Genomic DNA, 27767 nt, shown 5'->3' on the forward strand with positions numbered 1-27767 from the left:
AAGGAAGGAGAAGAGGACACTTTCCACTTGTCTTGCCATAGGAAGCTAGCTACGGTGTTAGTAATGGTAGTGGCCAACATTTCCTGCACCATGCCATATGCCAGGCACTATTCTAAGTGTTTTGCATACTCATTATCCTTGTAACAACCCAGTAAGGCAGGTATCCTTATTTTACTAATGAACCTGAGGTCCAGAGAGGGAAAGCAACTTGTCCGAAGTCATACAGCTACTTAGTAATAGAACCAGAGCCCCATCTTCTTCCACATCATCAAGCAAAACATCAAGTAGTCCTGAAAGGCATATAGTGGGTTGATCTGTGTCCTCCGAAATGACATGGTGAAAACTTATAAGAGACCGGCCCTGAGGGACCAGGAATCTGTCTGGATCAGCCTACCTGTTCTGATTCCCAGTCTAGAGTTTTTCCCATTGTCCAGACTCTCTCCTCCTTAGCCCTGAAAAATGAGCTGTGGCTGGCTACTCCCAGAGCTTTCCAGATAACAGGATTTTAAAAAGTAAATGTCTTATGGTCATTTTTGAAATAGGTTCTTCAAGTCTATTTAATAATCTTTCTTCACCCTGGGGGAACAGATGTCTTTTCCTGTACTCTTTTGCTTTATATTCCAGACGTTCTTTTACTTCAAAGTTTTTTTGTTGTTGCTTTATTTTCTTTTTTGCCTATTCTGCATCCAAAGACCAACAAATCCTAATGCTGTCTTTTAAAATTTACTTTAGAGAATGGGTTTGAAAATCACACTCTTCCCTGTTAGCCCAAAGGAAGCTAAGAACATGAAACTTTGGCCTTAGGTGAATCTTTTATTATTTCAAACCAAGACAAATGTATTTCTTTTTCAAGGATTAAAGCACAGTCATTGTCACGAGCATGTTAATGTGTCTGTTTTGCGAGAAAGGATATGTTACAAGTCATGCTATTCATATTTTCAATAGCATTCTGGCAAAAATTAAAGCATTTCCAATTAAAGCATTTCCAATTTCCAATAATTTCCAAAATTAAAGCATTTCCAAACACTGAATGAACGGAAAATTCTACTTTCTGCTTTTGGGTAAATAAATGGTGTCTTTCGGTGAAATGGTGGAAAATAGATAATGTGAGGACTGCTTCTTAAAACTGCCCTTTGCTCCAATGGCCATCAGCCCCTTCGGTTACCACTGAACTTCTCAGCTATTTTCTGTAGTTCCAGATCCATTGCAGCCAAGTTCTCAAGTTCCTTTTCCTAGAAAATATAGAAAAGGAAAAGTGGAGGCATGAGGTCCCAGATCGATTAATTTTATTTGAGGGAGTATGAACAGAAGGGGATTTTTTATATGTTAGAAGCCATACGAGACACCCTACATCAGTCGTTCTCAAAGTGTGGTCCCCTGACCAGAGACATCAGCACCACCAAGGAATTTACCAGAAATGCATATTCTTGGGCCACACCCAGGATCTACTCAATCAGAAACTCGGAAGCTAGGGCACCTGGGTGGCTCAGTGGGTTAAGCCGCTGCCTTCGGCTCAGGTCATGATCTCAGGGTCCTGGGATCGAGTCCCACATCGGGCTCTCTGCTCGGCGCGGAGCCTGCTTCCCTCTCTCTCTCTCTCTCTGCCTGCCTCTCTGTCTACTTGTGACCTCTCTCTGTCAAATAAATAAATAAAATCTTAAAAAAAAAAAAAGAAACTCGAAAGCTAGGAATCTCTTGAGATCCTGATGCACATTCAAGTTTGAGAAATGTCAATCAGCATAATTCAATATTAGGAAAAAATGATTGTTTAGGCAGGTATGGTTCTGATCATGTTAACTTTCTGAGATGTAAACTAATTTTTATAGTCTGGTAGCTGAAAAAGATAGACTAAAGCAGCAACTAATTTCTATATCATCTGTTCCTTCCTACCCTGGGAAATAGTGATGAAAATTTAAATGACCAAGAAGGCACCAAAGGAATGATTGTCAACCTTGGCTGAACACTGAAACCACCTGTAAGCTTGTAAAAATCCTGAGGCCCAAGTAGCGCCCAGCACCAAAGATACAGAATCCCTGGAGGTGGATCCTAAATGTCACTAATTACTCAAGCCCTCCAGGTGATTCCAACATGCAGCCAAGGTTGAGAAGCACTGCAGTAGGGTAAGTGGGTAGGGATATGGACAATGGAACTCCAGCCCAGAGGGGTCGGCATTCTCTTACTAGGGCTGTATCCTCATGGTAATCAATTCCCACCAGTTTCTCCACATTACTTTCAGATAGTCTTGAAGATATTAACATTAACCATTTTAATTTTAAACAAAAGCCCCGCACCGTACCTCTTCCTCTGTCAGAACTCCCTGGCCAGCCCTGTCCTTTTCATTCTCCGCTGCATGGCGTGGGGTTATCTGCTCCTCAGAATCATAGAAGTCTGGAAATTCGGCTGACTTCTTCCGGTAATGAAGAAGCTGGTCTAGTTCCGCCACTCGGTCATACTGCCTTTTCAGATCCAGTTTGGGGGAGAGATTTCTCTTCTCGTATCCCCAGTTCACGTCCTCCTCGAAGGGCTTTTTCTCCCACAAGTCGTAGTTGTATTCTGGAAAGAAATTTTTCTCATTCAAGCTCAGCCCATTTTCCTCTTCCCCCTCAAGAAAATTGTCATCCATGTTGTCTTTCCTCTCAAAACGGCTGGTCTTCCACTGGGAAGGGTCATAGTATGGGTTGAGCAGCTCCCCTAATCTCTTCCTCTTGTCAGTGGTGTAATGGGGACCATACTGTTTGCCTTGAAGCCTAGCTTCCTCCCTGCTCTCTGTAGCATCTTCTAGGTCCTCCTGTTGTTGCCATTTCCCTTGGGCTTCTTCCTCACCCCTTTCCTCGTCATAGTTAAGGTAATTTCTGTCCTGCTCCTTCCACCCGCCTTGTGGGTGCCTCCTTGCCTTGTCCATCTGGTTGTCTTGGACACGGTGGTGTCCTTCACCCAAGAACCGTTTTTCTTCTTTGTTGTCTGGAATGGAATATGCACCTGGTTCCCCTCCCCTGGCTCTGTGGAGATGTCCCTCCTCACGGCCCCTCTCTTCCTCACTTTCTTCGTTATATCCCTGTGCTATGTTGTCAAGTTCTGAGCTGGGGCGATTTCTCTTATCCTCCTCCTGGCTCTCCTCACTGGGAGGTCTTGGAGCCCTGTACTCCTCACTTCCTCTGCCCCCATATCGTCCCTGCTCCAGATCCTTGGGAGCCTGGACAGCCTGGTAACTCCTCACTTCTTCCCCATATTCGGGTTCTTCCTCTGAAGCCCTATAGTGGGCTGGATGGCGGTCCCTCTTTTCCCCTAAACTGACTGTGCCCACGTCTGAGTCCTCAGATTCCTCATGGAGGTGTCCCCTTTCCTCGGAGGGAGGTTTCCCTTCTTGAGAGGACCTGTCAGGCCTGGTTCTCCCGTGGTGGTGTCTTGGCTTCCAGAGTCGTTTGTCCACATCAGGCTCAGCATCTTCCTCACTTTCCTCAGATTCTTCCTTGCTCCCAACTTGGCTTTTAGACTCTTGAGTGTGTTTCTCCTGGCTTCTTGTAGCCTCTCCACTCTCCTGGCTGTTCCTCTCCCGGCTGTGTGTCTTTTCCTCAGGGGGCCCAGCAGAGTGTAGACCATATCTGGCCTCTAACTCCTCTTTTTTCTTAGCTGTAGCCTGGTTTCTTTTGTTGAGAAAGGCATTCTGTGTCTCTCCTAGGTCTTCCACGTTTTTCTCTTCACTGCCGTCTTTCCCATGCTCCCTTTTCTGATATTTCTCCCCCTCTTCTTCCTTCCTGTCCTCTTCCTCGGTTTTCTCAGAATGGCGTGGCTTTGCTTCTTTGGAGACTTGTCTCTCAGAGGGGAAGAGGTCCCCTTGGGGTTCACTCTCTCCTTCTCGGCTGTGCCCACCTCCCTCTGTGTCTGCCACTGTGGGGCCCTGGGTGTCCTCCTCTCCTGGGGCTCTTGCTTCCTCCCTCCCAGAAGGTCTATGGGCTTCTGAGGCATCAGCTGGGTCTCTTAACAATCTTACTTCAAACCGTGTGTTTTCATTTTCACTTTTCTCTTCATCTTTGACTTCTTTTCTACCTATAATGAAAATAAAGAAGTATAAGTGTAACTTCAGAATTGCCTGTGGTTCAACAAGCACCATTTGTCAGTGATCACTACAAAACCAAAGGGCCTGAATTACTTGGATAATTTTTTAAGTTAAGAAAAATTATACTCAGATTCCTTTTAAAAGAAAATGGTATGAAAGTTCCTTGGCTCTGTTTAACTATAGTAAAAAAAAAAAAAAACACCTCTATTTTTACTTTTGTCATAACAGCCAGACAGCATTTCTCATTGGTACTTTTTTTTTTTTTAAAGATTTTACTTATTTACTTGAGAGAGAGAGAATGAGAGAGCGCACAAGTAGCAGGGAGGGGCAGAGGGAAAGGGAGAAGCAGATTCTCCACTGAGCAGGGAGCCTGATGCGCGCTCAATCCCAAGACCCTGGTATTGACCTGAGCCAAAGGTTGAATTTAACTGACTGAGCACCCAGGTGCCCCTCTCACTGGTACTATTAATGATCAAATTAAAATCCAAATAGAGATTTGTGAAATGTTAGTATTAAGAATCGGAAGAAACCTTAGAATTCCTCTAATTCAACCTCCCCTTTTTACAAACAAAGACATTGAGACTTAGAGAAATACATATTTGCTCTAAGTAAGGACAAAAAAATCAGCATTATGTGAATAGTTCTAACTAGAATCCAGCTAAATAAAGTTAAATAGCCAAAATGGGAAGTGTCAGGATTCAAAGGAGGATTTTAAATTTTAAATTATTAGTTTATCAGCCTTTTTAATCCAATCCACTGTGTAGGCTCAATGTAGCAGTGGCAATATAATTTAGTAACCGGTCATAAGAAGGATGTGTATTTCTTCCCTGAGAAAACTGCACAGCAGTAGAAAGAACCATTTCTTCCATCACTCAGGTCCCATCTGCCCACGCATCTCAGATGCTGAGGATGAAGATCAATCAGTATACTGAGTTATCTTTGTGTTTCATTAGCCAACAGTAGATGGTATAACTGATACTTTAATTGAATGTGTTCTATCTTTTCCAAATGTCAATAGCTCCTTTACTAAACCCTCCTTAATTCAAGGGCGTTTCCTGAAAGGAGATATGCAGCTAGCATTGCCTGATTGTTAGCCAGAAAGGCTTGGATTTCAACTTACGTCACTGAGTTCAGAGAGAACTCCTGAAGCCAAGGTCTCTCATAGCTCTGGGTCCAGATCTGTACTGTCTGTTGTGGGAGCTGCCAGCCCTTTGTGGCTACTGAGTACTTGAAATGTGGCTGGTCCAAACTGAGATGAGCTGTAAGTCTAAGACACCCACTAGATTTTGAAGACTTTGTATGAAAAAAATGGAAATACTTCAATTTTTCACATTGATTATATATTAAAATAATATTTTGGATGTATTAGATAATATATATTATAAATATATTGGTTGTGGGTGCACCTGGCTGGCTCAGTCAGAGGAGCATGTGACTCTTGATCTTGGGGTTGTGAGTTCAAGCCCCACATTGGGTGTAGAGATTACTAAAAAAAAAAAAAAAAAAGATAAACTTAATAAATAAATACATAAATAAATCTATAAGTATGTATATAAGTATATAATATAAATAAATATGTATTATATATTGAATAAAATACATTGGATACAAATAAAATATACTATTAAAATTAAATTCTCCTCTCTCCTTACTTTTTTAATGTGGCCACTAAGAAATCTGAAATTAGGGACGCCTGGGTGGCTCAGTTGGTTAAGCAGCTGCCTTCGGCTCAGGTCATGATCTCAGGGTCCTGGGATCGAGTCCCACATCGGGCTCCTTGCTCGGCAGGGAGCCTGCTTCTCCCTCTGCCTCTGCCTGCCACTCTGTATGCCTGTGCTCGCTCTCTCTTCCTCTCTCTCTCTGATAAATAAATAAAATCTTAAAAAAAAAAAAAGAAATCTGAAATTATATCTGTGGCTCACATTATGTTTCTACTGAATGGCACTGATGAGTCATTTTGAACTGACATTTGCAAAATGGAAAAAATTGGTCATTGTAAAAATGTCCAAGAAATAGTGGATGGTCTGTACCTTTCTCCTTAAAGGGTAGCCTAGCATGATAATATTCTCATGTTTCACGGATCAACTGAAATATCTCTGACCTCTCACAACCAGACACCTGAGAGCTGGTCCCTCCCCAGTGATTTTGTCTTTTAAGAGCCATTGCAGCATTGAAGCAGGTGGGGCCATCGATCCAGGTAGGCACAGGTGAGCAAGGAGGCTTTGGGCAGATACTGACATCATTCTGAGAGGCATCTGACATAGCCCTAATCATACAGGATCTCAGTTTTCCAGGGTGGGGGCTGTGACACCCCTTTCCTACTGCCTACTAGTCAGGAACAGAGTATTTTTATTTTTTTCCCGTTAAATGTGTGCTCCCTGTAGCAGCTAGTGCGTGAGTCTTAGCACTTCTTCCTAAATTTAGCTTTAAGTCCCCGCAGGTGAGATCAAAGGACTGTGATTAGCAACACATAGTCATTGTCAGTCTGTAAAACCAAGGTGTTGAATGAAGCTCATCCTTACTTTCAAGTAAAAAAGGGGGAAACGTACCTTCCATCCTTAACTATCCGTTGCCAGGATGACCAGATTAACCTGGACAAAGAGATTCTTGCGCCTATTAAGAAATTGGGTTATGGGGACGCCTGGGTGGCTCAGTTGGTTAAGCAGCTGCCTTCGGCTCAGGTCATGATCCCAGCGTCCTGGGATCGAGTCCCACATCGGGCTCCTTGCTCATCAGGGAGCCTGCTTCTCCCTCTGCCTCTGCCTGCCATTCTGTCTGCCTGTGCTTGCTCTCTCTCCCTCTCTCTCTCTGACAAATAAATAAATAAAATCTTTAAAAAAAAAAAAAGAAATTGGGTTATGTATGCCCTAAAGTCTCTTCAAGCCAGAAAACAATGATTATCTATTCCCCAAATGCTCGTTCACTCAACAAGTGTATGCTCGCTCCACAGACACTCTGGAGAGAATGGGAAGTGGAGATGAAGATACCCCAGGGGCAGGAGGGAGATTTCTCCTTCCAGCTGGCCAAAAAGCTCCACCAATCTTAAAATGTCAGTTTAAGACATATCAGCAGGAGAGAAAACTAGAACTGGGCAGAAGCCACAAATTGGTAATCCAGAGGTGAGTTCTGCATAGCCTAAATAGCATTATTAGTCATTTCAAATTCAGAGGCAAGGCTTAAATACCAGGAGATACTGTTTACAAATCCAAATTTTAAATTCTTTTGAAAAATCCCAAATCTGATAACAAAAGTCTGTATTTCTCCACAGGGGGGCTAGAACTGAGAAATCCCATCCCCCCCCCCCCAGCCCCCCGCCCCAGGACATGTATTCTTCCAGTTTGTGAGTCACTTCCTATCCTCCTATCCTGCCTTACTCCCTATACGGTCTGGCCTTGGCTGCTCTCGGAGTCTGCCACCAGGGGGAGCTCTTAAACCCTCCCGAACTCAGCATTGTATAATTCTCTGGGTAGAGTGTCACCAGGGTCCTTCCTGAAGACAGGAGTCATTTGATTTTAACCAGTTTCCCTGGGTCTCTCTGAACAGACATCAAAAGACTCCAGGGCAAAGTCAGTGTTAATCAGAGGCTAGAATCACTATGGCCTCAACCAACCTAAAGGCTGAATCTGACCTTGGCAGGCAAGCAGAGCCCTTGCATTCAACAGCTCTTCCTAAGCAATCACAGTTCTTCAGTGATCTACTATGGCAGACCCCACACTTTTGCATCCATCTGGTAAACGAAGGAAGGGGAAGGGAGATAGTGAGATAGGCTTGCCCAGAGGAGCTCCCTTTAGTCTCTGCCTGAAGACTCATTCTGTCTGTGTTCATTCCCTGTAATGGCTGGAAAAGAAAGTTGGGGAGAAATGCAGAAAGACGTGTAAGCTGGGATTGGTAAGGAAGCTTCTTCCCACTGTTCATGGGGTCTGTAGAGTTTCAGGTCCCCACATCTGTGATTACCCTGAAGCCCCCAACGGTGGACTGAGTCCTGCCAGGTTACTCTTTTGGTCAATTGTCAATACTTACTTTTACCATTTTGTGCACGAGGGCTCATGTGTGGCACTAGCAGGAGAGTACTATCTTGCAATGAAAGATTTTGGAGGTGACAGGAAAAACAAATACGCTATTCCCAGCCTAACTAAAAATTTAAAAGCAGAGAAGGTGTTGAAGAGAACAGTGGTTTTTGGATTTGATTGAGTCAGGTTGACTTCATGCATTAGAGATGGCAACTGATCTCAGTATCAACTCCCAATGGATACTGCTTGCATTTCTCTTCAAATTTTGTCTTGAACAGAAGTTGATTGTATAGAGAATGCATCCCACTCTAGATTCAGAAGGTCACTGCTCTGACTCACTGGCTGCTCCAATTCTACCCTCTCTCTTCTAGTTCTCTGCCATTTGGGAGTACCTCCCATTCTAATCAGCTCTAAATTAAGATGGCTTGAACAATCTGTCATGTAAAGGGGCCAGAAGTTCCCAAGTCATTCTTCAAGCTTCTAACATCTTACTGTCAGAAGAACAGAAGGCAAAGAGAAGAATAATTTTAAGGTCTCCTTCTAACCTATCATCCTCCAGCATTCCCAGAACAGTTCCACCCAAGTGAAAGCTGTTCTAAAAATCCAAATTCTGGAACCAAGGAATTTAAGAACTGATAGCTAACTCAAAGGCTATCATTGAGTTCAACTCCCTCATTTTACTTTGAGAAAATAAGCCCAGAAAGGCAAAAGGTCCTTCCCCATAGCCACATAGCTGTGAAGTGGCAGAGTGGGACTAGAAGTCATTATCTTTGATCTCCCCAGATCGTAGTCCAGTCTGCACTCTTCCCATTGCATTATGCCCTTCCCGTGCCCTTTCATTTGGAGGTAAATTGGAAGGTAATGGAAGCAGGAGGAAGGACAAAGATTTCCTGCAGTGTAGGACACTTACTCTTTTTCAGGACTTGGCGACACTCAGGGGTGATGGGTGGAGCGTTGGACTTCGACAAGGCATTTGAGAGAACCTCAATGATGCAGTGAGTCACCTGGGGGGAAACCGAAGAGCAGGTTGGCAAAAGCTGATGTCACTGGGATGACAGACTAACTCAACCCAGAGCTGCTATAGCAAGAGACTTGGCTCTGTGGCCTGTATTGGTGTGGGATCCTTGGGGCAGAAATGTAGATTTACAGGACTACAGTGAAATTTCGTAGGCTTCTCCACAGAACAATGCAAAATAGCACAGGTCAAGATTACACAAGAGAAGAGACATAAATACCCATTTCTTGCAGGTTGGAAGGAAAATGGTGATCACAGCTATCCTTAGGGGCACTGAAGACACCAGGACGGAAGTGAGAGCCCAGAGCAGGAGGGACATTCTTTGCCTCCAATTCCCTCAGGGACAAAAACCTGGCTTTATAAGACTATATTGTAGGTTTCCTGTTGCTGTATTTGTTTTTGTTTGTTTGTTTGGTTTGGTTTGGTATGATAAGGAGTGGGAGAATCTAGAGTCTAGGTAAAAGTCTAGATTCTGGACGTCCAATTAAACTTACCATTTCTTCATTGTGGTTCCTGTTATCCACTGGCACAGAACTGACTGCTTTGAAGGAGAAAAAGAAATGGGAAGACTTCAGTTGATTTTTGGAAGCTGTGTAACCCCAAACTCACAAAATCACCCCCCATCCTTGCACGTTATTTGAAGAGAGGGGCAGAGTCACAGCTGAGCAGAATGGAAATAGTTGAAGAAAATTGGAGCCATAATTGCCCCAGCAGACACGCGCTCGCGCGCGCGCGCGCTCACGCACGCACACACACACACACACACACACACACACACACCACACAGCTGTTTTCCCTAGCAATGTCTTAAACATGATTTGGAAATGAATACTGTCTTATATAGAGTATAATTCAGATCCAGACCAAGACACAGAGAGCTTCTGAGATGTTGGCTATGTTTGCTTTCTTTCTTTCAAGATTTATTTATTTATTTATTTGAGGGAAAGAGAGGGGGAAGAAGTTGGGGGAGGGGCAGAAGGAGAAGAAGAGAATCTCAAGCAGCCCCTCCACTGAGGATGGAACCTAAAGTGGGGCTTGATCCTAAGACTCTGAGATCATGACTGAGCCAAAACCAAGAGGTTCATGCTCAGCCAACTGAGCCACCCAAGTACCCTGGCAAATTCTGTTTCTTTTTCAGAGTAGTGCTTACACAGATGTGCTCAATGAATGAAAAATTCATTAAGCTGTGTGCTTATGATCTATGCAGTTTTCCTAATGTGTATTACACTTCAATAAAAAGTTTAAAACTTAGTTTAAATGAAACCAGCAAGAGTGAAACTCTCAGACAGCAGAGATGAAAGCTACTCAAATGCAGTTTATTTTTAACTGGCGACCTGACCTCTTCTCACAAAATGTTTGCTCTCCAAGTCTTTTAAACTGCCTGCCTCTAATCAGTTACAGATCATAGGGCTCAATCTCGAAATACAACACCTATTTCACTCACCTTACTGAATTTTCCTTTTTCAAGCATGGCCTGAGATCTACTTCAATTGTTTCAAGAAGCCCAAAGCTATCCAGCATGTTAAATTCATGTGTAAACTGTTTGAGAAGTGGTTAACAAGGTAAGAGGACCCCACAATCTTCCTGAAATGTAGTTCAGACAAGATCCGGATGGCCTACCTTTGGCACCCAGGGTCCATTATGCTAGGCCATTATTTTATCCCCCAAATGGCTGTTATTTGGGAACATTTCCACTCTGGCACTTATTCTTTGGACCTAAATCTGTAAAATTCCCCAGAAAGAAATAACTGAGAGAATTACTCCTCTAATGAACTAGAAGGTGCCTTTTAAAAATCTAGCTTTACTAAACCTTCTTTGTAATGCATTTTCTTGCGAATAACTTTTTTCCCCACAAATGTAAAAATAGGTGCTTTATTAACTACTGACATTGCCAAAGAATTTACAGTCATCAGATTTTGGTGGAGAGAAATATTTTTCTTTATCACTCTAAACAATTTATAGCTCATGTTTGTTATTGCAGGACAGTCCTGTTTCTCTGACTAAGGCTCTTCCGACCTGTTTCTGTTGGAAAGGAGCTAAGGTCTCCTCATAAAGGTGCATTATGCATCTTGGTGAGACATCTAAGTTCCACGGTATTTCTTCCAATAGAATCTGTAACAGCAAAGTAATAACCAAAGATGTGTTGATCCCCCTAAGGTAGTTTTGACTTATTTTTGTATAAATTAAGATTCAGGAGGCACCAAAGAAAACCCAAAGATTATAATAGAAGTGAAGTATTCAGGTGGTAGAAAATCTTCAAATTGTATTGTATGATAAACCTGAGAATAATTTCCAGAGTATTCTATATCATAAGACTATCAAACTAAGGTTTGATTCCAGAATAAAAATGTAGCTATAATTTTAAAAGTTAAGCAACCTCATCCGAATGCAGAAACTGTTTTACCCAGTATAATGTGGATATCACAGAGTTACTTCACTCATATTAATTTTTTAGAGTGCCCAGTAGCTACTGTAGAAAGGTATGGATCTCCCTCCAGAAGCTCTTAAGGGTAGGATATGAACCAGATGGTTTCCTGAGGGTTTCTTCAGCCCTGTGATTTTGCTAAATAGCAAGCTTTGCTGGAAGGCTACCATGTTTCATTTCCAGGCATTTGTGGAAGGTGGGAACAGGAAATGACTACTAACAGGTATAGGAGTTTCTTTCTGCGGTAATGAAAAACTTCTGACATTTGATAGTGATTACAGAATCTGTGAATATACTGTAACACACTTTAAAAGTATGGGTTTTATGGTGTGTGAATTATAGCCCAATATTTTTTTAAAGGAATATAATGTCTCAAAAAAATAATGTCTCAACTTTAGCCAATATTAAAATGTGAACCCTTCTTAAAATATTCTCTTGCATAAAGGAGCTATAAATATTTTACCACTATAGTTAAATAAGTCTCACAAATGACACTGTTTTGTAGTCCAAAGTCAATGTATAGCATAGCTATAGCACTTTAAGCAATCTCTTTCTGAAAATATTTTTGACTGGAAAAGACTATAAATATTCATTTAGTTTTCTTTAGATTAAGAATATTTATAGACAATTTATAAGAGTGACAAGAATGTTAGAAAATTCTGAATGTGTGTAGCTTGCAATAAGATAAATTATCATTGGTTTTCATCTTGTGTCTTTATATTTGGGATCCAGCATTTGCTGTCAATGAAAGCTTCATATTCATGGGTGGCAATACCTCAGTTCCAGTTAGGAAATGCAATCTCAGATAAGAACAATATCCTATGAGATTATTAAAACAGCCACAGAAAACCTCCAGTTTAATCTGATGATAGCATATTTACTTCCCAATGGTCTAGTGATTTTACTTCAAAACACACACACACACACACACACACACACACACACACACACACACACTTTTTAAAAATCTCCAGAGATTATTTCTTCACGATTCAGAGTAGTTTGAAAGATTAATCCTATAGTCTTCCACACATCAAGAGACACTGTCAAATACCTGCTACTTAAAATTTCATTCTCCCAAATTGACTGAAATGATGTTTTTTTTTTTAACTTCTTCAAGGATATCTTTGTGGTTATTTTATAATTGTTATTTTCCTGGAGTACAAAAGTCAAAATATCTACTGCAGTGTCCATTCATAACTTTAAAATGCATGAATTTGGGTATGAAATTACCTCTCCCCAGAAATGGAATTATAAAATACAAAAAAATTTAAACTTGTACATATATATATGTGAACACATGGAGGTACATGTTAAGAGAAAGATATCTGATATACATATGAGACTTACTTTCATCTCATCATATTTAAATAATAATAAAGGAAATTATGCAGGTGCCAAGTAGTACCATAATACATGTACTCTTATATCTCCATAGTCCTCTGGCTTTGAAAAACCAAACAAATACTTAATTCCAGTTACATATTAAGGTTTTAGCAGGTAAAGAGAACGTGACATATTAGAAGTGAGCACAAAATGTGGGGTTTCCTTAGAGATACAGGCACGTTTCTCTCTATCTACAGGAAAACTCAGATATGAAAAGACTGAGACTCTTCTGGTTGGGCTAGGAAGCCCTCTGGCTTTTTCCAAGTCAGACGATGAAGCAGGGAGTTTCAGAAATTAAGACTGTCAAGCAAAAAGGAGAACGCTTTCACTCAACCCTTCCTGTCTCCCAGTGTATATCCAAGCCAAGCTTTCCCAGGGGCCAGGAAGACCGAGGCTAGCTCTGTCCACGGTGCTGAACAGCTGGCTGAGCCCACTCACCCGCCACCACTGCCGCTCCCAGGAGGCCGAGAAACACCGCCGGCTGCATGGCTCCGCTCGCCCGAATCGGCACCGAGAAGAGGATGGGAGCTGGACCGCTGAGTGAGATGCGGGCTGAAGGCGAGATAAAGGTGCTCCGGGAAAGCAGCTGCGGGTCCGGGTCCCCACGGTGTGGCGCGGTTGGCGCAGGTCCCCTCTCTTTTAAAGGGCAAGCCGGGCCGCAGGGACAGGAGGGGTGGGAACCCAGGAGGCGGCGCCCCCTCGCTCAGCCCTGACGTCACGAGGCGGCCCCCGGGGCCGCAGCGCTAGTAGGAGGAAATTTACGCCAGTCCAGTCTCCTGGGTGCTTGGGGTCTGGAGCGGGGGTGGGGAGTAAGACGGACGTAGGAATGAAGGGCTAAGCGGGGGGTAGTGCAAATCTGACGCGAAGGGAGAGACTGAGGTCCCTCTGAGTTTGCTCAAGCTTGTTCCTCATCTCCTCCACCCCACCTCCAAATCTGAAAGCGTGTGTTAGTGTGTATGGCTGTGTATGGTGTGCGGTTTTGGTGAGAGGGTATCTGGGACTGAGTCTGGTTTGTGTCTTCATTACCCAGCGGAGGATAAAACTGCTAATAACTAAAGAGGACTAAAGGGGGGAGGGGGACGTGGAAAAAGGAATGATGGCTTTAAAAATAAAAGGTGCGGGGCGCCTGGGTGGCTCAGTGGGTTAAAGCCTCTGCCTTCAGCTCGCGTCATGATCTCAGGGTCCTGGAATCGAGCCCCGCATCGGGCTCTCTGCTCAGCAGGGAGCCTGCTTCCCCCCCCCCCCCGCCCCCTCTCTGCCTGCCTCTCTGCCTCCTTGGGATTTCTGCCTGTCAAATAAATAAATAAAAATCTTAAAAAAAATAAAAAAATAAAAGGTGCAGATGGAGAATATGGAGCCTGCTGTTCCTTCAAATTTTTAATCTTATATTTGTCTACCTACCCATTATTCTATCTGTGTCTACCTACCTACCTATGTGCTATTCGTGATTTTCTCTCTTTCTCTCTCTGAACACATAACATATACACATGGTAAACAGTTTTTAAGTCAGATGGTACAAAAGGGTTTACTATAAATATCTCCCTTCTACTTCTATTTCCTCAAGTTTTCTAATTGCCCTCTGCAGAGTCTGTACTACTTAACCACTTTCTGTTGTTTCGGCTTAATTTATTTTGAAACATACACAGCTGCATCTTCTTTTGAAAGGCTGCACTATATTACATTGACTGTATTAATAGAATTCATTTAACCAGTCCCCTTTCTGACTGGCATTTATTTAGGTTGTTACCCTTTGGCCTTTAATTACTCCTTTATAACAGAGCCCTAGTGTCAGGTGCGGGTAATGGAATAATCTGCTTGTAGAATCTAGTACATCCCGTAAGCATTGTGCATCCTGTCTTGCTTTAAAATTGAAATAGGAAGGTTATTATGTGTGAGAGGAAAGTAAAAACATCTTCTAGGATATTTTTAACATGAGCTCTCTCAGTCTAATGAGGAATCAGGAAAAAGAAGCAGTCAAGTGCCCTGCAACAAAGAGAAGCCATCCAGAATCTTCTCTGATAACACAGGCTTTGAGGAATAGAGTGAACCTTCATTTGGGGTCTTTTTTAGGGAAGGCAAATGTTTGTTTCAGTGCCTTTTTCTGGAAAATCAATGATGCTCAAATCCTTTAAGCATGCACTACCTCTTCTTGAAAAGGCGGGGAATTATTTCACCAAGACCATGGCCACAGAATATTTAAAAGAATAGTCTTGAAAAGGATATTAGTGGGACAATTGGTAAAATTTAAACAAGATCTAAAGATTACATAATAAATATTGTATCAATGTTAATTTCCCAATCTTGAGGATTGTACTGTGATTATGTAAGAGAATATCTTTGTTTTTAAGAAATGCGTGTTGAAGTAGCTAGAGATAAAAGGGTATCATATATACAACTTACCCCCAAATGTTTTAGAAAAAAATACAGATAGAGAGAGGAAAAGAGGCAATATTAAGGTAAACAGGGCAACATTTGGAAATCGGGGTGAAAGGTATATGGGAATTTTTAATACTCTGCATTTTTCTGAAATCTGATATTATTTTAAAACAAACAGAAAAGAATGTTCTTGCACAAAAGAGTCTGTATAAAACCTCTAGAAAGAAGTGGCTACAGACAAAAAAGACGTTAAGGGAAGGCCCTTCCTTGGATGCTGATCTGGGGGAAATTCTTTAGCTATTATTGAAATTGTATAAGGGTTCCAAATGCTGTTTAAAATACACTGATTGCCAATAATACTTAGAAATTGGCACCTTCCAGGACAATCTAAATCCTGTGTTTCAGCAATTTCCCTTTTGTCTTGCTGTCTTGTAAAGCACAGGGTTAAAAATGTTAATGTAATCTCATGGCCTCTCAGATAGGACTTGGGCTGAGTTTATTACTCATCAAGAAAATTCTTTTCATTATTGTGAATTGGCTCACAACCAGTTCCTATATTCAGACTGACCTTTCTTTGTTCTCATTATTTTACAAACTTTTTATTATTTTGCCTTTCATATTTAGATCTCCATGTACCGGGGGGAAAAAAGCTTTTGGAAAGAACATTTCTAAGGAATTCTTTCAAAGCAGAATGACAGAGGAAAACCAATATTTTCCTTAGGAACCAGAGCTTAGAATAAACCTGGTATGAGTTAGGGGTACAGTCGCACTTTTTACCACATTGCTACTTAATTGTCCTGAGAATTTTTTATTGAAGTGATCATCCTTTCTTACCTACTGCGTAGTGTCACTGAAAAAAAAAAAAAAAAAACAAAAAAAAAACCTTAGAGTTCATCTGCACATAGGTATGTTTCTAGATTCCATAATACTGATCTGTCTCATTTGTCTATTTATTTATCCTTGGATAAATCCTTGGAGCAGCACCACATTTTCTCTATCACCACAGCTTTTTTTTTTTTTTTAAGACTTATTTGTTTATTTATTTGACAGAGAGAGAAACCACAAGTAGGCAGAAAGACAGGCAGAGAGAAAGGGGAAAGCAGGCTCCCTGCTGAGCAGAGCCCGATGATTCGGAGCTCGATCCCAGGACCCTGAGATCATGACCTGAGCCAAAGGCAGAGGCTTAACCCACTGAGCCACCCAGGTGCCCTTCGCCACAGCTTTTTAATAAGCCTTGCTATCTGGTTAAAAAAAAAAAAAAAAAAAGGTCTTCCTACCCTGTTTTTCTTCTCGAAGGCATTGGTTATTCTTGACCTTTGCGTTTTCATATAAATTTTAGAATTTGTTGCCAATTGCCATGTGACAAATTTGTTAGGATTTTGAGAAGAATTGCATCAAATCTATGGATCAATTTGCGGGCAGCTGACGTCTTTACAATATTGGTAAGACTTAGCTTTTTGATTACTGATAATGTTTTGGATATAATCTTTTTCCAAGTAGTATAAAATACTATTACCATAGGAAAAGAAGAGAAGCCATGGCGAAGAGCATTTATCAGGAATGTTCTCAAAAAAAAAAAATTAAGAAGGAAAGCAGGTCTCCTTTAGGAACCAGGGTCTAGAAAAAAGCATGGTTTTGTACATGGTTCCTGAAATAGATTATCCATGAACGTCCAGCCAGGAAAGTGAAACCACTATAAGGAATTTAATAAAGGAAATAATACACAGGGATTAGAAAAGCTGAAAGAGCAAATAGGGGAACAAGAGGAAACGCAGAGATTAGTAAATGCAGGCAGCTGCTGTACCTCTAGGGAATGGAAGGATAAAGAAATGTTGTATCCTCACTGGAGCCTAGAAACATGAGCCACTTGGTAAGAGTGGGAAATTCCGCAGGCTAGAAAGGCAGAATTTGGGGCCATGGAGGGAGAGTTGTCTGGTAAGAGCCGGAAACACAGAAGAGAAGCAGCCACTTCTACCAATGCATCCTCTACTTCCCAAGGAGAAAAAAGGGGAGACCTCTCTTGGCTTCTCTTTTCTTTCAGTGCCTGTGCCTCTTATTGACTAACATACCTGGGTATGACCATCAGGGAAGCCAGAGCAATATGGTTTGCAAGGAACAGCCCCTCCAATGATACAGAATAGAGCAAGGAACCAGAGAGCAAACAAACGAAGGGCATATAGGTCAAAACCACCTAGCAGTACAGGTACTGAATTTAGCTTTTCTCTCAAAACTCATCAATTTCATTTGCATATATAAATGCTCACTACATATCAAGCACCGTGGTTCATGCATATTTGCCTACAACAAATTACACAGTCAATCCCAACATTAATGGTGAAAGGAATTATACCCCATCTACTCTAGCAGAGTTTATCAGCCAGCCAGGGAGGAAAGGCAGGAGCGGCATGGGGTAGACTCCAGGTCTGCAGAGGAGGGTGAGAAAACATGTCAGGAAAATGGCAATACCATGGAAACTGCTGCCCTGCAAATGTACCTCCACAGAGTGCTGAGACTTCCCCCAGATTCCCAGATCCCTCTGAGGTGTGTGTTCCGCAGAGGCTCTGAGAGGTTTCCAGTGGGACTAAGCTTTAGTGACCCACAATGGAACGCTCCTGATACCAAGCTCCTTGGACCTGCCTTTCCTTCCCATTTGCTTCTCCACCCCTTGTCTCTGCTTCTTGGCATTATCTCCAGAATAAATTATTTCCAGTCAGATTTTTGTCTCAGGGTCGGCTCCTGGAGGAAATTGAATGATGACACATATATTCATAAACCTATTACTGGCTGTTAAATAGAATTTTTCTTATTATGTCTGACTTTTGGCTGAAGCCTCACAACTAGAGAACATGGGTTTTAAGTGCCCACATGTTCCAAAGAGAGGAGTCAGGCGCCTCTCTATGAGACTTACTAACCAGGCGCAGTGGCTGTCAGAACTTAGAAATGCAAAGGGGCCTGGTTGGAGAAAGAATCTAGTTGATAGGGAGCCCTGTACTGTTTCATGATGCTGCTTCCTACCTCTGCCAAGTGAGAGGCCCCTCGAGAGCAGTTCACAAAAAGTGGGGTTGTTTGCAGGAAGGGAGACTGACATCTCATTTCCTGGCTGGAAGCTTGCTAAGCTGCAGATAACAAAGACTTCCTATAAAGCTATGAGGAGAAAGGGAAGGAGACCAAAGGGCAATTTTAGTCGACAGTTCAGGAGTTAAATGAAGATGGAGACAGTGGCAAGTCCATTGGAGCAGCTTGCAAATTAGGGAGAAGGACAGTGGCTGGAGCATCTGTGTATCTAGAGAGCTTCCCTGGGCCAAGTGGACTGCATGAAATGTTACTGGTCTTGAGTCACCCAAAAAAGGCTCCTGCTTGATGGGGCAAGGGGACCCAGGGATGTGTGTACTCATGATGGTAGCTGACAGGTGTTGTGAAAGATCAGACAGGGAGCATCACGCCTGTCAGGGATTGGTGGAGTGAGGAGGTTACCGAGTGAAGAATCGGGAAAGATCTTTTGTGAAAGGGCAAGCCAGCATCTGGAGGTCCCCTGGAGAACTACAGAGAACACTGGCGAACTCTGATCCCATCTCAGTCTTCTTTGATCTTCTGCCTTGTTCCAAACCAGAAGGAGCTGGGTGGAGGGGGTTGGGAGAGGGGGTGGTTATGATAGGAAAGAAAGAAACAAGGAGAACAAAAGAATGAGCCAGCCTTTTCCTCTTTTCCATGATTGGTTCTGAGTCAGGCAGCAGCTGGGTGCTGGAGGAGCTTTGAAGTGGGTGAAAAATAGAAGTCTGGACTGTTGTAACGGTTCGGAGTTAATGAAAAGCTGTTGTTCCTGCCTGATAGTGTTCAAGGATCAGGAAAGGAGATTTGACAGAGCATGCCTGAAGGCAGTTGTGAGAGAAGATTGAAGCTGTTTCCTGAGTGTACCTTCCAAGTTCAGCTTGTTCAAAATGATATATGTGTAACATAAGATTGAAAAATGCTTCCACGTTGCTTACCTATATGAGTGCTGTGGTATAAGAGGGAATGCTCCAACTGGACCAGAGATCATGAGGAATCTCCCCAAAATAAAAGCAGGTGGGTTCTGAGTGAAGGAGAAGATTCACAGTCCCTAAGACAGAACTAATGGGAAAGATTGGATGAGTTTTAGAATTCCTCCAAGCCCAGAAACAAGAGGGAATATGTAGGTCACCCCTAAGGGTATTAAGGGGTGCCCCTGGAGAAGCACTTGGGTTGTATGGCCCCCCTCCAGCACTTGTGTCAGGCAGTGGTAGCAGAGATGACAGGACCCACACCCTGTTCTGTTGGGTCCTTCCCATCTTAGTGGCAACTCCCCTCTGCCCCTGACACCTTGATGCCCACAGCCTCTTTGTCCTTTTCCCATTGAAAAGCCTTCTCTCTGTGGTACTCTTCATAGGGATTTGTGAAATTTGGTCTCATTCCAAAACATGTATTTCAATTTGTGGAATTTTCAGCACCAAGCCAGACATGGTGGTCATAACCTTGAAGTCACACCAGCTTCAGGCCAGCATGGCTGTCACTGGTCCAGTCCTGTGCAGGGTGTTCTAAGGTCTCCCTCTTGTGCTGCCTGCTGAATTCCCCTGGCCCTTCTCTCTGCAGCTCATCCTCAGGAGTCATGAAATGTAAGTTGGTTCTGCCTCTGTGATTTTGAGTGGTCTGGCAGACTGAATAAAACCCTCTTTGCTCTAGGAGGAGGCTTTCTTCTGCTGATGGTGAATTTTTAATTATTTATGGGGAATATTAGAGCACATCAACTCCCAGGCAGGCCTCTTCTCTACAAAAATGTATTCTGTGGATGTAAACTCTGGGAAAACTCCATGTAGGCTAATTTCAGTTTTACACCTATGAATATTTTATTTCCCAATCATTCATAACGGTCCTTGAGGAGCCATTCCTATTAAGTAAATATATGCAGTCCCAAACCTCCCAAGATGTAATTTTCCATATTTTTGTTCTGGGTAACAAAGATATATATGTATGATGGGCCACTTCTTGTAAGTATTACTGAAGGATTGCTCTCCCTCTCTTTCTCACTCTCCCCTAGCTGCCTTTTCTCTCTTTTGTACTCACTCACAAGGCTGAGGTAAGAGCACCAAATAATATACTGCCATATAAACATGGTACTCCCTGAAACTAGAAGTAACCAGCCACTCTCAACTCAATCTTTTTGTCTTTCAGAAGGCATGTGACCCTCTCAGGTAGGAAAATAAACAATGGCACACTTACTGGATTTGGTCCTTTCCCCCTAGAAGTATAGTGGAGGCAGACTTCATAGCTAACTTAGGAAGAAAGAACCTTTGCTGGAATATGACCAATAGGGAAAAGTGGTTCCCTAGATCCTGCAGACTAAAGGCAGAAGGCTTGGGGTTCATTGGAACCTCCTGAACCTCCTGGAACATGGGGCAGTTTCCAGCCCACAGATGGAAGAGGAAGCAAAAGGGCATCCAGAAGACCTCACTGAATCTATATAGCCCAAGGAAATGGGAAGATACATCAGAGAAGCACAGGAATTGTCTCAAAGGAGATGGTTTAGTCACTGAAAAGTGAATCTGAATCCCTCAGTTCCTGAATTCACCCAAGGACTCTATGAAATGGATAGACAATCGTCTCCAAAATCTAGAGCAATGGCTTGTTTGCATAATAATTCACCATTTTATTATACTACTCAGGACACCGTTTTGACAGTGAGGATGTGGAGGGAGAAAAAAACCAGGAAGAGCCTATAAGAGGCAGAGTATCATACACATACATTCCTACTCTCTGCTCTCTAGATCAGTCCTCATGATGGTTTCTTGGATGCTGCTACTTCTTAATTTGGGAGAAAAGGGCACAGAGGAGGTAAAAACACAAGCCTCAGGACAGGCATCAAAGTGCCAAGTCAGTCAATGGCCCCCAGTCCCTTCCTTCCCATGTCCTTTTCCATTTCTCCTTGTCCCTCCAGATGAAAGAGAGAATCCAAAAGAACTTTGGGAGGAAAGACCCCATGCTCTGCCTTCTTGTCATTCCACTCTAGAGTAAGCATCTAGATGGCCTAGTTTCTATCATCTGCCTGTGTTTCCAAGATGATTAACATCCCAGCATACCAGATCTAAAAGTGAAGAGTGTAATTTGTACAAAATATGCTATTATAAAGTGGTAATGAATGCTGGGAGACTCCAAACCAATATTACTCCTGGAATGATTTCAGAACAACTTGTCCCTGAAGATATCTGAGGAGAGGGAGTCCATGAGTGGAATTTCAGCACAGTGCAGAGATTCTCCAGAAACCCACTTCAGTTACTAATCTTCTTAGGGTCCCTCAGCTCATACATTATCTGTGAGCCAGGGCCCACTCAGTGGCCAACTATGTTCTTGGTGTACATAAAAACAGTAACTCCCATGATAACCATCTTGGGATTGAGAGCTGCTGCTGAAGTGGACATTCTGTGAACATTGCAGAGTGGGTGGTGGTTTGGAAGACCTTCCAGGACTCCTGGAGAGGGAGTGCAGGTCTTTTTTTTTTAAATCTCTGTACCCTGACAGCATCTGGCCCAACCTCTAGTGGGGGTGAGGAGGTGTTGATCTTGAAGTATCTTTTGACTGCCACTGTTGTTCTCCTCTGTCTACAACTCACATGCTTTACCCTGTGTTCAACTTTGAGCATCACTCACATGCTTTACTCTGTGTCCATGGACTCAGCCTTGCTGAGGCTTTGGATCTCCCTTAGCTTCTGTTAAGAGAGATACAGAGAGTTCAGCATCAGGCCACATTTCTTACTGGTTGGGCCCAATCTCCAATCTGACTTCTTGTGACTGGTCTTATTTCTGATTCATCTCTGACCTTCCTGAGCCACCTCTACTCTAGTCCAATGTTATATAATGTGTGGTAAGAGTTTGGAGTCAAGGATGTCTCCATACTCAGCCACAAACCTTAGAGTCGCCCTTCACTCCTCTATTCTCTCACATCCAATAGTTGGTCTTTTGGCAAATCCTGAAGACTCAAAAATATATCCAGAATCTAACTGCTAATTTCCATCTCTAACTCCTACCGCCCCTGCCACAAGTCACCATCTTCCCTCAGCTAGGTAAATGAACAGCCTCCTCACTGATCTCCCTGCTTCTCCCCTTTTCTCTTGATAGTCCATCCTCCATACTGCAGCCAGACAGAGCACACTAAAGTGTCTATTCAACTCATGCCACTGCTCGGTTCAAAATGCTCCAATGTCTTCCAACTCATACACAAAACCAGAATCATTACACTGACTACCAGCCCTTTATGATTTGGCTCCTTTACCTCTCTCACTTCTCGTGCCATGCTCCCCTGTGCACAGTGCTCTAGCCATGCAAGTTTCTGTGCTGTTCCCAAAACATGCCAAGCATCCTTCTGCCTCAGTCCTTTGCATTTACTGTGTCCTCACGCAGAGCCAGAGATCCATATGTTCCCTCCCTCCTTGAGAGCTTTGCTTCAATGCCACCTTTTCAGTGAGGGCTTCCCAAACCTTCTCCCTCCCCTGTTGCAGGCATTCCCTACCCTTCCTCTTCCTTTATTGTTCTCTAAAGCACTTATCACCACTAGTAAAACAACATACGCGTTTTTCCTTATTTGTATGCTGCCTGCCTCTTCAACTAGAGTACAAGCTCCATGAGGGCAGAGCTTCTCTGCCTGTTTCATTCTGTACTCTGTTCCTAGTGCCTACAACAGTGCCAGCACATAGTGACTGCTCACAGCATATTGTTGACTGAATGAGTGATGCATAACCAGATGTGGGAACCATTGTTGGGGAAGATGTTTAACCAACAGGAAGGTAGGTGGTCTGCTTTTGGGGGTATTAAAACTACAACATTGTTTGATTCTAGGAAGGATATACTGAATGCTTTCTGTGAACATGGCACCAAGAAAGACAAAACAAGAGAGAGGCTCTGACCCCTTTCCTCAATTTGACAATGAAGTCCCTGCTGGGTCTGGCATTATGTGAGTTGTTGGGACTCAAGGACAGTTAGGACACATTATAACTGCCCTCAACGAGCCTATCAGGAGTTCAGAGGTACAAATAAATAATTATAATCCAAGGTACTGAGTGCTTCCTTAGAGGAAATATAAAGTAGGACCAGTACAAAGGTTGGCAGGGATGTCCCAAGGCTTCCACTGGAGCTGATTTTTGAGCTGGCTTTTAAGTAAACATATGCCAGAGAAGCTTATTATTTCCTAGGATGATGAATAACATTAAAGACAAAATAACAGTTACAAGGCAGTGTGCCACTCATGCTGGAGCTGGCTTGTACTAGTTCATGAGAGTTGACTGTTACATTTTCAGGAATTTCAAGAGAGTTGGCTGACATCATATTGGCAGCTTGAACTCAGCCATCGTGGGAATATTACACACAGAAACCATATATATGTATATATATACATATACATATATATATGTATGTATCTCTCTCTCCCTCTCTTTACATATCAGGTCTTTCCCTCCCCAAAGAACTGGTTGCTAAAGACTCATGAACATACCACCAGCTACAAAACAAACATGATCCCATGGTTCACATGACTGGATGGTCAGAGTAGCTGTCGCAGTCAAGGACAATACACTTCAGTGATGGTAAAGAGCTAGGTCTTCCTAGTGGGTGAGATTTGGATGCACCAAAGTGAATGTACTGGGTGAAATAATGTCCCCCCACCAATTCATTTTCATGTGGAACCTCAGAATGTAATCTTATTTTGGAAATAGGGGTTTTGCAGATGCCATTAGTTAAGTGAGGTCATGCTAGATTAAGATGGGCCCTAAATCCAGTGACTGGTTTCTTTATCAGAGGAAGGAGATTTGGATACAGAGACAGAGGAGACCTGGGACAAGAGACTCAGAAATTGAAGTGGTGCAAAGAGAAGCCAAGGAATGTCAAGGATTGCTGTCAACCACCAGAAAGTAGCAAGAAGCAAAGAAAGAGTTTTTCCTGTAGGATTCAGAGGGAGTATGGCCCTACTGACCTCTTGATTTTGGACTTCTAGTTCCAGAACTGAGAGACAATGGATGTCTGCTGTTTTAGGCCATCCAGGTTATGGCAATTTGTCACCATATTATGAACCAGGCTACCATATTGGGAAACTAATGCAGAACTTCATAAACAAAGAAAATGAGGGGGGATATGTATGAGATGACTGAAGGAAAGGAAAAATAAGAACTGTTGTCATTCGTTTATGGAGGGCCTCCTTCATTCCTGTGATGTGCTGACTGTGTGGTCACTATCATTTCTGTCCTTCTCCCTCTGTTTCAGGCATTCCCTATCCTTCCTCAGACTTAATTGTTCTCCAAAGCACTTATCTTTTGGTTCATCATCCTCATTTTGAAGCGAAGAACACCAAAGTTCAGAGAAGTTAAGTGACTTCCTCAAGGACACACAACTATTAATGACTTAAAAGAACAAACTTGTCTGACTTTTAATGCTCACCGTCCTTCCCCTGTGACACACTCTCTCTCTCATGTTCTCTTCCAGCTGGGCAAGAACCATCCCAGTGTCTCAGGACTCCTGGGTGGCTCAGTCAGTTAAGCGTCTGCTTTGGGCTTAGGCCATGATCCCAGGATCCTGGGATCAAGTCCCACACGGGGCTCCTTGCTCAGCAGGGAGCCCGCTTCTCCCCCTGCCTGCCCCTCCCCCTGCTTGTGCTCATTCTCTCTCTCTCTCTGACAAATAAATAAATAAAATCTTAAAGAAAAAGAACCATCTCAACATCTTGTGAAAGAGACAGTAGTGATATTAAAATCCTTAATAGTTACATTAAGGAAGCAGGGCAAGGAGCTTTTTAGGATACAAGTAGAGTTCAACAATTTTTTGCCCTGCAAAGATCACCTCAATCTGATAGAAAGATTCAGATGTCATTAAAAAATAAAATTTTAAATACCTACAGGCATGAAAAATGCTATGAGAACTGAGATCTTTATATGGAAGGAAACCATCATCACAGAAGAGATCTAAGCAACTGACATTTCTGTTGGTTGGAATTTCTTCTTTTCCCCCAAATCTAGTCTTTTATTTGGCATCCTGGTCTGAAGTTGAAAGAATAAAGATCTGGCTGTCAGAATAGCAAGCAGTAGTCACATACCATTCTACACGTTTGTATACTTTAGACAAGCTTTCACTTAAAAATGAAAATAATCCAAAAAAATAAAAAATAAATAAATGAAAATAAAAATAAATCCACCAGAGCTATAAGGGAAGATCACATTGAACAATTGTGGTTATATTGCCAATGAGTCCTCTTCCCCCTACTTCCAGTAGATTCATGTAAAACTGTTCTGAGTTATATAATTTTAGGATTGTGTTTGAATTTGCTTATTGATAAGGATAATCAACCAATTATCTAATAAAAGGAAACATTCCTGACATAAGTGCAATAATTGAATGGTGGATAATAAGATGAGTCATATATATGTTACCTTGCTTACAAAAGCACAGCCCTCACATGAGATAGAATTTTCTTTCTCATATGATTACTCAATTTATAAAAGTCTAACATTAGAAATACTGTCATTTTGCCTACTTGGTTTTTATTTTTTAGAAAGAGAGACAGAGCACACGTGGAGGGGGTTGGGGAGGACAGAGGGAAAGAGAGAATCTTAAGCAGGCCCCACTCTCAGCACAGAGTTGGACGTGGGGCTCAGTCTCACAACCCTGAGATCACAACCCGAGCCGAAATCAAGAGTCAGACTCTTAACTGACTAAGCCACCTAAGGGCCCCTTGCCTACTTGGTTTTTAAAAATTATTATTATTTCTTCTGAACTGTGATTGGTTAGAATCTTTTAATCTGTGATTTTAACTGTTGGGGTCTGAAGTTGGCCTAGCAATTGGAATTGGTTTCTGTTGGGCCCATACCTAATAAAAGGCTATGCCTGTATTTCACTGACTGTATTCTAGCCTTTGGGAAAACACTTTCCTCAATCTTCTTTTAAGGTGTGACTGCAAATGCAGGGTGCACCTACCCCAAGCCATCTAGATCATCTAAACCACAGGCAGCATTCAATGCAGAGATCCCAACCTGGTAGAGCCTGGCCTTCAGTGGTTTGTATTGGTTGGTAGTTTTAAATACTTGAATTTGAATGCTTTTCATTGAGGCTTGCACTCTCCTGTCTGGCCACACTAATCTCCACCACTTTTGCGGTCTTAACATTTAGCCGAGTTCCCACAGTTTATCATTTATGTGGCCCTTGGAAGCATTTGCTTCTACGACCCAGGGAAGGAATGCCTTGGACTCTTTTCCACACTTGCAGACATGCTTTCATTGTCTTGATTATGCTTCTACTCCCCACGGGAGTCGCTGTAGTTCTTCTACTCAATCACATCGCTTCCCTCCTGAATGAAGCCTAAAGTCAATGCAGAGAGAACCGGAGTCTTGCTGGCGGGGAGTGTATATCTTTGAAGCTTGAAAGGGCAGTTTTAGTGGGACCAAGTAGCAAGGGGTTTTGGGCAGAGAGCACGTGAGGTGGTACCAGATGAGGAGCTGCTGAGGAGTGTTTCCATGAGGGAATTCCTTCCCAGTGTTTCTTAGACAATTTATATACTTTGCAGATACCAAATTCTGAGACAAATTGAGAAATCGGGAAAACAGGAGAAGGTATTAAAATTCTCCGGTGAGAATCAAAGCTGAACCATGAGCGGAGAGATACCACTGGTCTGAAGGGATCTGTTGAGGGGATCCACTGAAGGAGCAAGAAGCACTAGCCCTGGAGTTGAAGGTTCAGGTAGACATTTCCCAAGCGTGTCTTGGAGATATGCCGGTATGATTTGCCTTCGTGCCTCTAGCTATTACCATATTGTAAGTATGTGTTCCTGGTCCTATCTGCTGCTAAGGGAGAGACACTCTTTTTTTTTTTTTTTTAAGATTTTATTTATTTATCAGAGAGAAAAAGAGTGAGAGCGCGCACAAGCAGGCAGAGTGGCAGGCAGAGGCGAAGGGAGAAGCAAGCTTTCTGCCGAGCAAGGAGCCCGATACGGGACTCGATCCCAGGACCCCCAGCTCATGACCAGAGCTGAAGGCAGCAGCTTAACCGACTGAGACACCCAGGCATCCTAGGGAGAGACACTCTTGCAAACAAAATAAATATGAATACCTATATACTTTTATAATGTTTGGATATTTGCTATAGTCTACAATTTTTTTGTATACATAAGCTGCATATTTCTCATCTATTAAAAATATTTTAAGAAGTAGGAGTATCTGCCTGGCTTAGCCAGTAGAATGTATGACTCTTGATCTCAAGGTCATGAGTTCAAGCCTCATGTTGGGCATAGAACTTAACTTTAAAAAAATATTTCTAAGAAATCCATAGGGGCACCTGGCTGGCTCAGTCGGTTAAATGTCCAGCTCTTGGTTTTGGCTCAGGTCATGACCTCAGGGTCCTGGGATGGAGCCACCCCCACCCTGCTCCCAGTCAGGCTCCATGCTCAGGATTCTCTGTCCCTCTCCCTCTGCCCCTCCCCCACTCGTGCAGCTGCACACACGCTCTCTTTCTCTCT

At 42.6% G+C, this 27767-nt stretch overlaps 1 protein-coding gene across 3 annotated transcripts in view; it reads right to left on the reverse strand.

Annotated features, from left to right (window-relative positions):
* Positions 1-1026: 1026 nt before the first annotated feature.
* CHGB (chromogranin B) overlaps positions 1027-27767 on the reverse strand; it is a 40122-nt gene continuing 13381 nt past the window's right edge. The window contains exons 2-6 of one of the 3 annotated variants that reach the window (XM_047746601.1): positions 13332-13684; positions 9577-9623; positions 8978-9071; positions 2297-4047; positions 1027-1232 (exon numbers count right to left, since the gene is read on the reverse strand). In XM_047746601.1, the coding sequence (XP_047602557.1) occupies positions 1149-1232; positions 2297-4047; positions 8978-9071; positions 9577-9623; positions 13332-13380 (2025 nt within the window). In that variant the 5' untranslated portion in view covers positions 13381-13684 and the 3' untranslated portion in view covers positions 1027-1148. Of the gene's footprint in view, positions 1233-2296; positions 4048-8977; positions 9072-9576; positions 9624-13331; positions 13850-27767 lie in introns of those variants that run through there. The other 2 variants (XM_047746602.1, XM_047746600.1) reach the window with 2 other exon arrangements.

The sequence above is a fragment of the Lutra lutra genome, chromosome 9 (genome assembly GCF_902655055.1).
Source record: "Lutra lutra chromosome 9, mLutLut1.2, whole genome shotgun sequence".
Classification (NCBI taxonomy): Eukaryota; Metazoa; Chordata; class Mammalia; order Carnivora; family Mustelidae; genus Lutra; species Lutra lutra.